At 43.1% G+C, this 14,327-nt stretch overlaps 1 protein-coding gene across 1 annotated transcript; it reads left to right on the top strand.

The window, feature by feature from the left end:
* Positions 1-10,503: 10,503 nt before the first annotated feature.
* calm2a (calmodulin 2a (phosphorylase kinase, delta)) lies at positions 10,504-14,082 on the top strand. The gene is made up of 6 exons (XM_030747552.1): positions 10,504-10,649; positions 11,420-11,450; positions 12,732-12,875; positions 12,993-13,099; positions 13,225-13,360; positions 13,451-14,082. The coding sequence occupies exons 1-6, from the start codon at positions 10,647-10,649 to the stop codon at positions 13,477-13,479; spliced, it is 450 nt and encodes a 149-aa protein (XP_030603412.1). The 5' UTR covers positions 10,504-10,646; the 3' UTR covers positions 13,480-14,082.
* The last annotated feature ends 245 nt before the right edge of the window (positions 14,083-14,327 follow it).

Raw genomic sequence — 14,327 nt, 5'->3', positions numbered from 1 at the left:
TCTTTTAGTACAACCCTCCTGCAGTACCAGTGTTAATTTCTAGTATGTGTGTGTGTGTTTTTTTTTTTTTACCCACATGACACTGTTGTCTCCTGCTGCACAGTGAGCACCAAGCATCAGACGTCATGTGTTCTGGTCTGTAATGAGCTTTACAGCCTCACAAAAGCCATGCTGGGACAAAGCCCACAAATTAGCTAGACCTTCACGGGGCACTAAAACTCTAATGAATAAATATAAAACATGCTTTCAGGTGGGTCAGCGGCTCCTTTGGGCAGGGTGAAGCAAGGTTCATTACAGGTCATCACAAGATGTACAAGATTTATTTCTGCAGAGAATGACCAGACACACAAACACTACTTGCACGCATATACACAGTTACACACTGTGCATTTCAAGGTACAGTAGTCAAGTAGGTCTGCCCAGAGACAATCTTCTGCAGCAACTTGAAGGCTTTAAATCCCGTCTGCTGTTCTGCTGCTGCAGCACTGTCGTCCTCCTATTTAACTTCTCAGTTGGAGCACAGACTGCCCACTCTCCTGCTATATTAAACAAAGACACTTCCTACTAACAGCTTTGGTCTGAGTTATGAAACTGCACTTCGGTAACACTGAGAAATAATTACAGATACAGTAAACCAATGAACTGATGAGGGGAACGCATCCATCAGTGGAACAAATATTTCATATTTGCTTGAAGCAAAATGGCAAAAACAGCGCTTTCATTTACACAGTGTAACTGCACGCAGTTCTCAGTGTGTATCCAGATGATATACGTGGAATGGTTAAAACGTTAGAGCACACTTGTTGCCCTCACTGCTTGCCATCTTTTCTTTGTAGCAAAAGAAGAGAGACCACCAGCCCATTTTCAGTCACTAGGAGGCAGTAGGAGGATAGTCAGTCGCTAATGCTAGTTGGCTATCTTACAATGGCAGAGTTTTATCAGGCTTTGAGGTTACATGTGTTGCGATGTTGTTTGGTGTCTGTCGGTGCCAAAATGTTGTCGTTAAAGTAGAAGCGTGTACATATTATAATAAAGTAAAATGCAGTAATTAGTTCTGATGTATGTTACATATTGATGTAAGATGTAGCTGCTGGGGACTGGGGCCACAAGCTTTAGAGTGGCCACTTATAGCCTATATAAGAAAGGCATGAGTTCAGGCAGGAGTCTCTGGGCCAGGGGTCTTCAACTCCAGGCCTCGAGAGCCAGTGTCCTGCAGGTTTTAGATGTGTCACTGATCCAACACACCTGAATCAAATGGCTGAATTACCTCCTCAGTATGCAGTCAAGTTCTCCAGAGTCCTGCTAATGACTTCTATATTTGACTCAGGTGTGTTGAAGCAGAGACACATCTAAAACCTGCAGGACACCGGCTCTCGAGGCCTGGAGTTGAAGAGCCCTGCTCTGGGCTGTGATGTTTGCAGATGACATTGCGATCTGTAGTGAGAGTAGGCAGCAGGTGGAAGAGAGCCTGGAGAGGTGGAGGTATGCGCTGGAGAGAAGAGGAATAAAGGTCATTAGGAGCAAGACAGAATGAGGCAGGTGTGAGGGTGAGGATGCACGGAGTAGAGGTAATGAAGGTGGATGCAATGGGCAGTGTACAAGAGAGGTGAAGAAGAGAGTGCAGGCAGGGTGGAGTGGGTGGGGACGAGTGTCAGGGGTGATTTATGACAGAAGGGTAGAAGCAAGAGTGAAAGGTTTACAAGATGGTAGTGAGACCTGCTCTGATGTATGGTTTGTAGACACTGATAAAAAAAAAGGAGGCCAAGCTGGAGGTGGCAGAGCTGAGGATGCTAAGATTTTCACGGGGAGTGACCAGAATGGACAAGGAGTCCATCAGAGGGACAGCTCAGCTTGAGTGGTTTGAATGTTAGAGAGGCAAGGCTGAGATGTTTTGGACTTGTCCAGAGGAGGGATATACTGAGGAAAGGATGTTGAAGATGTAGCTGCCTGGTGGGATAAGAAGGGGAAAACCATGGGGAAGATTCATGGATGTAGTGAAGGAGGATATGCAAAGGGCTGGTGTGACAGAGGAGGATGCTACTGATAGGGTGAGATGGAGGCAGATGTGATATCCCCTTAAAACTAAATGACAGACTTCAGTTTTTTCACCACAGTGAATTGGAATTTTTTTCTTTTTTTTTTTCTGGTAGAATTGGCACTACAGTTAGCACCATGCGTTTCCTTCTTTCCACTCTTTCCATTAGGTTGCATCAAATGTCCTATAAAATCAGCTTTTGGATATAAAATTTCAGAGCTCTGACTACAGTTTGAACTGAGCAGCATCACAACATTAACTCTAATAAAGAACCAAACAAAGGGTCCGAGGAGGTTTGCACATTCAATTGGCAGCATTACAAAGAATCGCTTGGCAAGATATGAGTTTTTGTTTTGGGTCTGTTATTCACAGAATGACTCATGGTACAGCAGGTTCCACAGCCTGCACCTCATTATCAGTGAGGATATACATATTTGTACAAAGAACAACTGTAATTATATACCATCAGAAACATCTGAATGGCTAATCAGACAACAGTGAATTTACAGAGGCATTCGGAATGCATGTTTCATGTTTTTAATCAGCTTTCCCCAGATTTCAACCTCTTTCAGCACTCGGGATATCTGGGCTAGAGCGTGCATGAATATGCATGAGTCACTGAGTATTCTACAACAACTGCTGCCCATCCAAACATTTCCATAAATTTGACTGAAATTATTGTCTGTTGCATGGAGAAACATAGACAGGACTAATCAGATCCAGAATTTCTGAGAAAACAAAAAGCACAGACTTTACAGAAATGTAACACCTGGCATTCATAGAGGTAGATATTGCAACCATGCTGCACTAAATAATGACCCATTTGATCCAAGATACTGGCATCATCTCCTTATTAAGGAGTCTAAGCAGCAGCTGCACACATATGGACACAGAATCTCGACTGCTGGGATTTCATGTTTTCTTCCGCAATATGACCGTCTCCTGTGTTTCCTTCCAGAATCCCTCACCTGTATCAGAACTACATCCCGGAGCAGTACAACCCTCCACCCTTCAACTATTCTGACCCCGCCCTGCACTACATGACCCACTGTAGCCCCCGGATCCTGGACCACTACATACCCAGGCAGCGCCTTAGATAGCACACACTAACAGCTGCATACATCACACACACTTTTGTAGCTAGTCGGCCACAACATTAAATCCACATACACAAATGTGTATGTCGCTCTCATGCCCCGAATCACCTCTCACCTCTCACCCATCAGTGCATCGACATGGGACCTTTGGAGGTGTCCAGTGATGTCGGGCGCTGGGACTTTGGCAGTGGATCATTAAGGCTGTTGGGATTTGGGCTGTTTTAGGGCATCCTGTGGACTCTTAATCAGGTTGGGGTGAGAGGAGTATAGGAGTATATCTTTTTGTTGTGATCTTTAAGACGTTACTGTGAAGTTATGGCATATTTTTCTTCTGGGGACGAGGCTGCCATCAGTGGGGTGCTGGGGGTGCAATAATGTTTAGGTGGATGATACTGATACAGAGTTCTCATCCTGATGCTTTGTCAGATCCCTCCTTCATTTTTCTATTGTGCACAAGGTGTCCTTTAGCGCTGGTGCTCAGATGCTCTGGTAGCATCATTTCTAGAGTTGGGATCTTAATGTTTTCCATTTAATTTATTTTTTTCTTCTGGCTTTTTACTTTCACTTCCACTCACTTTAGGCTCTAAAAGCAACTTTGGTTTGGGAAAAGATTGCGGTGTTCGCTGATACATGACGGGTGGGGGTGGGGGAGGGTGCCTGCTCAGGGTCTCTTATGTTACATGTGTCAAGGTGTCCACGCCAAAGGAAACCTTGTGTGTAACTGTGCCACGCCAGATTTGATAAAACAGCATTAATTCACATCTCAGGGATGAGAACGGGCTGTCACTTCCCCTATCAGTGGTTTTAATGTTGTGGCTAATCCCTATATAATATAATATAATATAATAGTAATAATATAATATATAATAGTAGCAGTGGCGCAGTGGGTAGGTGTTTGCCTTGCAGCTGGAGGGTTGCCGGTGCGTTGTGTCCTTGGGCAAGACACTTAAACCACATTGCCTAATGGTAGCGCCGGTCTCTGGCTGCATGACCGCAGATGCTAGTCTCTGGATGAGTGATCTGGAACGATCATTTCATTGTGTGCCTTGTGCGCACAGTGACAATGAGTTGAATCTAACATCTATATGTTTAATTGTGGTCAGATAACTGATTTTCATTTGTCCTGTAACAGACAAGTAAATTAAATCTGAGTAACTTTAAAAGACAGTTATTTCCAATCTTCTCCATTGAGTGACGGATGTGCCAAGTTTGAACTGGAAGCTTTTTTTTCCACCTGAGCAACAGAGTCTGAGTCTTACCCAGCAGAATTCGACAACCTCTTGGCTGGAGACGCTGATGAAAAGTAAACCACTGCAGTGGTCTTTGGTTTCCAGCTGATACCAGGCCAACAGCCTGTTTGGTAGCAACATTAGCATTTATCAGAATACCTGATGTCAGGCTCCTGCTCTCTATTAACAATAAATTAAGTGATATATTCATACTGGGAAAACCAGCAGCACTCATACCCTGTAAAATGCAGTGAATTTAATTGATGTGTTATTATTCTGCAAAGACTTCAATCCATTAAAAAGTAGGTGTCACTGTTTTTAAAAAAGCATTCATCTGCTTTGAAAGTGACACCCTAATTTATTGTTTATGACTTGATTGTGTCCCTGTAGATTTAACAAAGCCAGAGTAATTTAGTGTTGCGGCTGGAAGCTGTCTGTTGTAAAACTGCCCAGAGCCTGCAAGTAATAACCATTTGTAAGTTTATTGCAAATAAAAAGGCCACAGTGACCATGTGGTGCAGTGATATCATTTCAAGAGCAGAAACGCAGAATGCAGTGAATTTGCTATTGTATCAACCATTGTTATAACTGAGTGCAGAATGATTGTGTGGCTAAATACAACACAAATGTGCAAGCATCTTCCTGCCAGCTCAAATCAAAGAGAAACAGGACATTAGCCATTATAGTGGTTAAATATACCTGAGATTGAAATAAAATCTTGATTTTTATGACAATTAATGCATCATTTTCCCTTATTAATGATCAGTTTACACAGTTAATTAAAGCTACAAATCTAGATGCTTATTTATCAATAAGCATCTAAAAGTGTGGTGGAAGAAGTACTCTGTCCGTTTAAGTCAAGGTAGTAGTACCACAGTGTTAAAGTACACAATTAGGAGAGGTGATGCAGTTCTTTAAAATGAACTTTTCTGCATTCATAGTGTTCATGGAAGTAAGTTAAGTTTTAATTTTCTAAGTCTAATTTCAAAGTAAGAGAACTCATAACGCATCCGCACGTAAGCAGGAGAGTGTAATTTTTAACTGATCATATATTTTCTGCCATGGATGCCACTGAGTACGACGGTCTTTGGGGACATTGGTTTGATGTAATTTAAGCGAGTGGACAGTTGTTCCCTGGTTAGCCATAAGTACCCTGCAGTTCTTTAATCTTTGCTGCCTCTAACAATAAACCACACCTACTAAACCAATCACCAGTTAAGAGATTAGTAATTGTGCTTGTTAGTTAATGTGGAGGAGGAGAGATAATCTGTAACACTGCATGTAAATAAATGTAAACATACTCTGTTATAAATATTTTAAAACTTTTTAGTAAAAGTTCCAAAGTATCATCTACAAACTGTACTATGAATAAAAGAAGTAATTGGTTCCCTTTCCAGCTTAAATCTAAATTCAGTGAAATTATATTTTATTTATTCACTATCTTTTTATCTTTATAAACCTGTAAGTAAATGTAAGTTTGGTGGAATCTCAAAATCATATTTATATATAGTACTTGGCAAAATACACAGTTATTTTCCACCACATCTAATTAGTATTCCTTTCACACCGCTTCATGCAATTCCTGCTCCAGCCGCCAGGGGTCACAGCTGAGACTTTTCACGCAAACCAGCTCAGTCACATTTGTTTATGAGTGGGGTTTAAGCAGAAACAGCACTCTCACAGCCACACACACAGACACACACACACACACACCGTCTGCCTGACACCTGCTCTGCAGCCTTCATCTGGAAGTGGCCACAGCATGCGGCGGAGAAAGCTACCCCCTGCAGAATGAGCTCATCTGAGAGGGGCACGGAGCGAGGCACCCCTGCAGGTCCCTGCCACTGCGGAGACAGACTTGGCCTACACTCCTGCAAGGGTCAAGGACGAGATAGCTGCTGAAACTCTCTGACCCGTCACTTCCTTTACACACTAAATGTACGTGCTCTTGCACAAAAATGCCCCTGCATAACCTCTGCAGTGCTTGTCGATTCCTCTTGTTTCACTTTCTACAGGATTGGATGAGAAAGTAAACTGAGATTACACCCACACCACTACACAGAGCAATTGCACGGAGGAACTTCTGGAAAGAATTAAACATCGACGACAAGCTGAGATACTGACCCCTGCGATAGGCAAAGGCTCGACCAGCAGTGGCAGAAAAACAGCTGGTGAGGATGAAATCACCTTGGCATTGGGAGCTTTGTAGTGCCACATTTCTGGATGGTTCCAAGTAACACTGTTTCATGTGCTGCTGAAGGCTGCAGTGTTTGAACTCTGCAGCAGACAACCTGGAGGCAAGCCAATGAAGGGAAGAGGGTGGAAGGGAGAAGGACAGAGTTAGATAGAGTCAGAAAAAAAAGAGTTTGTGTCAGGAGGGGGCAGGAGAGAAAATGAAAAGCCAGCGAGTAAAGATAAACAGTAGTGACTTTATTTGACAGCCAGTAAGTGGTTTTGTCCTTCAGATCCTATCAAATAAAACAACTAGCATGTGCAGGTTCGGGGACACTTGATTTAGTGCCAGGGGGTAGGAAACTAAGTGCATGCTTAACACTATATCCATTTCATCACAACATGATTGAAATAGGCAGGGAATAGCAGGCCCAGACCAAATCCTCTTATACGATTTGAAGCCATTAATCATTTCTGCCTCATGATGTAATTTTGGAAAACCAGTCTTTTCTCAGTAACAGGTAGGCCAGAGCGCCCCATGGGATTGGCTCATGAGCAGCTAGCCTGTTGTTGGACCTTATACGGCTAATACCCTCATTGCATGGCTATAAAACCATTCGTGCTAACTGGGAGTGGTTTGCTGTAGGCCATCAGCTTTATCCAGTGACTGGACCAGATGTCTGGCCGGTGTGTGCTGGGAACTATTACTAGTAATCGGGAATTATTCACAGAGGCTGGTCAGATGTACAGACAGGTGACAGATTAAAGGAAAAAACCCAAACCTTTGATGCCTACAAGTAGGGGGGGGGCAATGACTATGCTATGCTGCGGGGTGTTTTACTTCACCCCTCAGAGTGAAGGGTCCCTGCAAATCAATAGACAGCTATTACCTTTATCCTGCTTCTACCTGATGGTCCGTTCCACAACAGGGCATGAGGGGGACACTGAACAATATGAATCATATGTCATGACCTTCAGAGGGACCAGATCTGCCTGAACACCCAGTGAGGTGTTAGAGTGTGTTCTTTGCTGCCTTCACCAAAACACTAAAAGAGGGGATGTCTTATGGAAGAATGGAGCTGCATCCGTCCAGCACAGCACCACAGACTGTGAGAATCAATATAAGGGACAAGTGGAGCTATTTAAGACACCTTGTTGAGATACTTGTATTTTCCTTGACTTTGCCACATGTATAAAAAAAAAAAAAATGCATCCACAAACACACCCTTCCCCCTGCTGTTTGACCATCCCCGCATGTATACATAAGCCATTATATTCAGATGTTCAAACACACACTCCAAAGCAAACAGGTGTAGCTCTGAATGCGCACACTGACACAATGCGAAACTCTTTTCACTAGAGGCTTGACGCACAAATAACAGCCGTTCCCTCCCATGAAAGGCGAGCCTCCCACTTGGCACAGAACCAGCAGGTGCATTACAAATCCTCATCCATTAAACATGACGTCTACGTCTTTCAGTTACACAGGTAAACATCTTCTCATATTTGTCACCTGCGCCGCGTCCCTTAAAAGTCCGCACATGTTGCTCAGACTTGCTTGGAAGCTGCTTTATTTTAGAGCATGATTGTGCGATACCACCGCATGCTGTATCTCACGTGCTGCGTGCGCCAGCCCGCCCCCACTGCCAAAAATTGAGCTGACCCACATGGTAGGTTTCTCTGCGAATGGGGGGGAGATGTTAACTGCTGTCAGCGGGAGAGAGCATTAACGCGCCAGGGGGAGGCGATGTATTAATGAAGATGGAGAGCTGACTTGAACCTCGTCTCTGCCGAACTAAAGCGAACTTTGACCCCTGTGGTGCAGAAATGAAAGCTGCAGTGTTATAAAAAAAAAAAAAAAATGTTCCGGGCTGGGCAGTGTCTGATAAGGAAGCAATATGTGAGGCAGTTATATATTCACAGAGCTGATAAGAAGAGGGGAGACGTACAGTAATATATGCTAGTGCCCTGCAGTGGTTTGAGCATTGTGATTAATCTGAGCAAATAATAATAATAATCAAAATATTACCCCAGAGTTAACATGACACCCATAATGCCAAAACAACACTGCACTGTATAGTGTTCCATGTTAAGCCTAGAGTTCATTTTAAAGCCTCCTTGGCTTACATCATAGAGACTGGTTTCAAGTTTTATAGACCATTAGGTAACACCTCTTTGGTTCCAGTATGCACTATCCTTATTAAAATCCAGCCTACACATACCTTTGACCCAGCGCGGGTCCTCTGAGACCTGGGGATCATTGAAAGGTGTGTCATCAACCAATCAAACAGCTGATTATGCATATTAGATAAAGTGTAGCTATAGAAACCGGGCAGGAGGCCGAAGTGGAAAGCTATTATAATTTTGAAATATTTATGGCCCAACAGTGTACCATTGTGTTTAAAAAGGTTTTATTACAGTAATTCCCCATTGACGGTCCATGATAATGTGCGAGTAGAAGTGCAGTTAAAAGTCTGTGGCATTGACAAAAGTGCATCAAAGTTCACATTGTACTGTTTGCCGAGTATTTTCAGAGAGTCGCAAAGTTAATTCGTACACCTCCGTGTACAGTCGTTCGCACGTGCATCAGCTTAACTGGTTCTTGTGACAGATTTAGGCTTTTTGTGCCGTCACCTCTGGCATTGCATAATCTGCACAGTGACAAAAAGCTCATAGCAGAAAAAAAAACAGATTTAAATTAAAAGAATCCAAAACGCTCCAGATTAGTTTGTTTGTTTTTGTCTGGTTCTGAGGCTGCTCGGCGGATCACACGGCACAGGCAGCAGCACCTCTGTAAACAGCCCCGATGGAAGTTGGAACCACATTGGGTCATCATTTCTTCCACATAAGTGTGAGATACTGAGCTTTTCACAAACCCTGCTCTCTGCTTATAGTGTGACATCCGTGTCTAATAAGAAGAAGAACTGGGAGGGAGGCACAGGGTTGAGGCTGTTTAGGAACATTGGAGATTCTAGTACTTTCTATGAGTTGTTCTTCAAACATTTCTCCTTGCACATGTCTGTCCATCATCCTCCACCTTCTTCCTCACCGTCTCCCACGGGGCCAGGGCAGAGACAGGTGGTCACTGGGAGACAGGAGAGCAGTCAGGCATAAGCAGTCGGGCTATCAGATACTCCCATCCACACCAGCAGCAGCACAATTAGTCCTGAGCATCATCTGACAGCAGCAGACCCAGTCACATATTACACATCTAAATGTGCACAGTGCACACACTTGCATACATGCACAAGCTTTAACATCTAACTATTAGACTCAAACACTTCATCCCTGACACTGCATCTAATTAAGCATAAAATTCAAAGTGAGGAACACTTGCACAGCAGAAAGGAGGAACACAGGATCAGTCTGTGGTAACCTTGTAACAACCATTTTAAACAGCATGGATGTCAACATACTAATAAAACATAAGTAATGCAATCACAAATGAGAAAACTGCATTAATAGAATAAATAAAAGCACAAACTGGGTTAGTGCTGGCTCAGTTACAAGCAACAATTTTTGTTACTAGCAGCTAATTACTTATTAGAACTATGTTACTGTGCCTCTCTGAGGATGTTGCCCATATGTACACACACTATGCAACAAGCTTGTGAGCTGTGCCTGTGGCACTGACTGGGATGTCTACGGACAAGATGCAGCGGCAGCGTAGACCATGGGAGTGACGCATTGCAGGTACAAACACACCAATCAGAAAGCGCGATTTCTTTCGGCTACGTCTTGTACCCCATCACACAGTAGCAGAAAGTATTCATCCGCTGTTATGTAGACCGCGGAGGATACGCGATTCGATTTCAAATATCAAAGTCGAAACCTACACAGCATCCATACATGGGTATTACAGCTGTTTCTTGTTCTTGGTGTCTAGACAGTCATTGTGACATTTTTTTTAATTATAAATTTGGAACCTGAATAAAAGGGAAGTTGGCGGATTGATATTGAAAAGAGGAGGAGTTTAGAGTAGCCGTTAAAGGCGAGTCCAGTTGCCTCTGTCTCAGTGTGTTCATAGAGATTGTTGGTTTCTGGAAGTGTATTCGACATAGGCTTATTACGAATTTATCGTGAACCAACAGCTACAGCTACATCTACATCGAAATGGTAAGAGAAAGAAGGCTGGCTTTCATTTTCAGTCTTGCTCAGTTGATAGACCTCTAACCCGTCACGTTTTTCCCGTTCGAACAAACGGAAATAAAACGTAACTGAAACCTGTCCGCTGTAACTACCGCAGTGCTAGCCGACTGAACGTCTGCTTGTCAGTTGCTAGGTAGTGCTGACTTGTTAGACAAAATTACTGATTAGTCTGAACAAAAGCTTAACGTCTTTTGAGCGCCGTTTGCGCAGTTAGGTTTAGAATGCTGCATGTTCGGCGAGTGTTGTAATAACGTTGCTTTTAATGGTAGTTGCACTGCGTTCTAGCTAGCGTCCCGCCTTATAGTAAGCTTTGACTGAGAAAGCAGTGTTGTGACTCTTTGTCAAACGCTGCATTGCTTGTGGAGGTTGCTGTGTTAGTCAGTCATTCTGCTGAACGTATGGTGTTGTCTATTGTGTATAAACCGGCATGTAATGGAAGCTAGCTAAGCGGAGCTCTGCCTAGCTAACATTTACCGCCAAATTGTACGCCATTCATTACATACCGCAAAGTTGTCCTCTCTAAGATTTCCATAACGGGTCCAAAAAAAGCGTGTTATCGCTATGCATAGTTTTACCATTGCATCTATTATTGCTGTTGTAACTACACAATTTTATTAGCTATGGAGAGACATGCTAAAAGGTGGCTGTAACAGATCATCCACCAAGCTGAAAAAATTTAACTGATATTTTTCACCCTATCTAGCACACTAAAAGCTGTTTTCTCTTGTATATTACAGGCTGATCAACTTACAGAGGAGCAGATTGCTGGTAAGACATGGCTCCATTGGTCTCCTACTTTTCCTCATAACCTGCAAGTGGCCTGCCTCATGGATCCTTGCATCCCATTGCAGTGGATTTATACTTTTGCCTTTTAAGGCTGTCCACAGGGCGGCCTGCCGGTCATAAAACTGGAATGAAAGAAACCGCTGTTGCTAGCTGGCTCCAGAGCGCTAAAGGACTCCCTCATGGAAAACTTTGCATTTTCATGGTTGCCATGTAATAAATGATGTAATCTAGAGGAACTGTATGTTCTGGTGAGGTGTTGGTGCTCTCCATTTTTTTTTCTTTTTTTTTAAATTTAAAAACTGCTTGTGTATATGTCCCTTGCCCTAGGCATATGCTCATGAGATGGAGTGCTACAAGAACAGTTGTGGTAGTAATTTGAGCTGCTGGTGTGCTACAATAATGTGTAATGTAAATGATTTATAAGTGTCTAGGAATGTGTAAACATAATGGTTGTACCAGTGTAGTGGTTTCCTCATACCTTCCTGCACGACTTGAATCAGCTTTGTTACCAGGTTTCATGTGTCAGTTGCTGTAGCTGTTTCGTGGCATCAGATTTTAATAGGGAAACCTTAGATTTGCTCGCATCAGCCAGTTTTTAGCTTGTCAGTTTGTACAAATGGCATTGTAAGTGACCGCAGTGATGAGGAGTTTTAGTGGCCTGGCTTATGGGAATCAAGCACCTCACTCATCTTTATTTGCTGATGCATGTGCGCACAGCAGGCCTTTTTTTTTTTTTTTGTCAGAATATAAAAGGGTGTTGCCCTGTGTGTTTGACCCTGCAAATGGCAGGGCAGGTTCATAGGTTTCTCTGACACTGACAAGCTGTTGCATGCCACTACACATCACCCATTGGCGTCTTCATGCTTGATGAGTGTGTCATTGTTCGTCATCCCTCACGGCTCCACCAAAGCTGCACAGGGCTGTCACTTGTCGCCTGACTGCCCTCTGCTGCTGTTCAGCTTCGTGGTCACTGACCTTGTTTAGCCAGAAACTGTTGGCATTGGAACTCAAAACAGAGGGGGTCTCATCAGTATGCTGGAGTTGATTTATCACTCAAACAGGAGTGATACAATAGCCTTTCAAAGCTTGGGTTAGTTCAGGCTTTGGCTAAATGACACTTGAGGATAAAATGAAGATTTCTTCAAAAGTAGGTCTTGTGAACTGGTGTTTCACTGTTGTACTGTCTTGCCAGTTTTTCCGGATCGACTTGCAGGTGTGGCATTTCTCTCTCACTAAAAGGCCCACTCTCTCTGTTGCAATCAGAATTCAAGGAGGCCTTTTCACTCTTTGACAAGGATGGAGATGGCACCATCACCACCAAAGAGCTGGGTACAGTGATGCGCTCTCTGGGCCAGAATCCCACAGAGGCAGAGCTGCAGGACATGATCAATGAAGTGGATGCTGATGGTGAGAACTCAGTCCAACCTCAAAAGCTTCCAGCTGCTTATACAAAATCACTCTGCTGGATGCCAGCACCTCACAGTGCACTTTTTTTTTTCTTTTTCTTTAAACCTTTGTCTTCAGGAAATGGAACGATAGACTTCCCAGAGTTCCTCACCATGATGGCCAGGAAGATGAAGGACACAGACAGTGAGGAGGAGATCAGAGAAGCATTCCGTGTCTTTGACAAGGTAAATGCTCCTTGCAGCTCCCACAGCATACACAGGGTGTGGTGTGTGTGTGTGTTTGTTTTTTTTTTTTTTTGTTTTGTTTGTTTTTTTTATATAAATTTTCATTGACTGACCTGATTTCTCAGGATGGGAATGGCTACATCAGTGCTGCTGAGCTGCGCCATGTGATGACAAACCTTGGAGAGAAGCTGACTGATGAAGAGGTGGATGAGATGATCAGAGAAGCAGACATTGATGGAGATGGACAGGTCAACTATGAAGGTTGGTATATGGCTCTGTCAGTGTTTGCTTCATTTATTTAATACATTTTTGGGCTGACTTTTTTTCTTTTTTTTCTCCTCCACCCTGCAGAGTTCGTACAAATGATGACGGCGAAGTGAAGGCCTTGTACAGATTTCGTATATAAATTTGCCTTTTTTTCTTTGTGTAATTTATCTGTAAAATCTTAATAGCCCCTATTCATCCCTGCCCCTTCTGCTGTCCAAAGGAACTGCATGTAAACTGCATAGGCTCTTGTCCCCATGTCCCTTTCTTTTGCTGTCATGGTGTTTTGGAGTGACAGAACGGTCATACAACCAGATGCCGTGGAGGCCCCCGGGAGCTGGAGAACTTAGTATCTTCCTGTTTTGTGCTCGGGGCCCCCTCCATGCATGGTGACATTGGAAACCTGTCAGCTGGTTGGCACTTGGCAACACTGTTGGCATGGAAACAATGTAGAGGAGTTGAAACTCTGCATGGACTACGGACAAAGTATATATGGAAATCTCAGCATTGCACTACTGCAAAAAAAATGACACGGGTGTATCTCCTAGGTACTCGTACAAACTCTTTTTGTATCTGCTGTTCTATATACCAGAAAAATGACTAATTTTACCATGCTTTTTAATGTTTTACTCACTATTAATTTTTCTTTTTTTTTTTTTAAATAATCCATTCCAAGTTGTATATTTTTGTTTTCCAATAAAATTTACAATCTACCCATATTTGAAAATCGTCTTGTTTTCTCAGTTATGGATTGTTGAGTTTGTATACCCTGTAATAATTCCCATTTTTGTAGTGAAAACAGGATGCTCCAGTTTTGATAGGTTTTCTTTTTCTTGTTGCTTGGAATATATGAGATGTTTAACAATTAAGTGTCCCCCCCCCCCCCTGTTAACTCCTGCCCCCCCCCTTCCCCCCCCACAGCACTGAGGAGCATCAGCCAATGCCTCTTAATGTTCAGAAAAGC

This window comes from Archocentrus centrarchus, chromosome 15, assembly GCF_007364275.1.
Source record: "Archocentrus centrarchus isolate MPI-CPG fArcCen1 chromosome 15, fArcCen1, whole genome shotgun sequence".
In the NCBI taxonomy this organism is placed as follows: Eukaryota; Metazoa; Chordata; class Actinopteri; order Cichliformes; family Cichlidae; genus Archocentrus; species Archocentrus centrarchus.
Note: the sequence above shows the minus strand (reverse complement) of the source record. Positions and strands in the feature narration are given on the sequence as shown.

Excerpts from the sequence above, each read along its gene's own strand:
- calm2a (XM_030747552.1), top strand. Across the intron at positions 12,876-12,992 it reads CAATGAAGTGGATGCTGATG|GAAATGGAACGATAGACTTC; the intron begins GTGAGAACTCAG and ends CTTTGTCTTCAG. Across the intron at positions 13,100-13,224 it reads CATTCCGTGTCTTTGACAAG|GATGGGAATGGCTACATCAG; the intron begins GTAAATGCTCCT and ends CTGATTTCTCAG.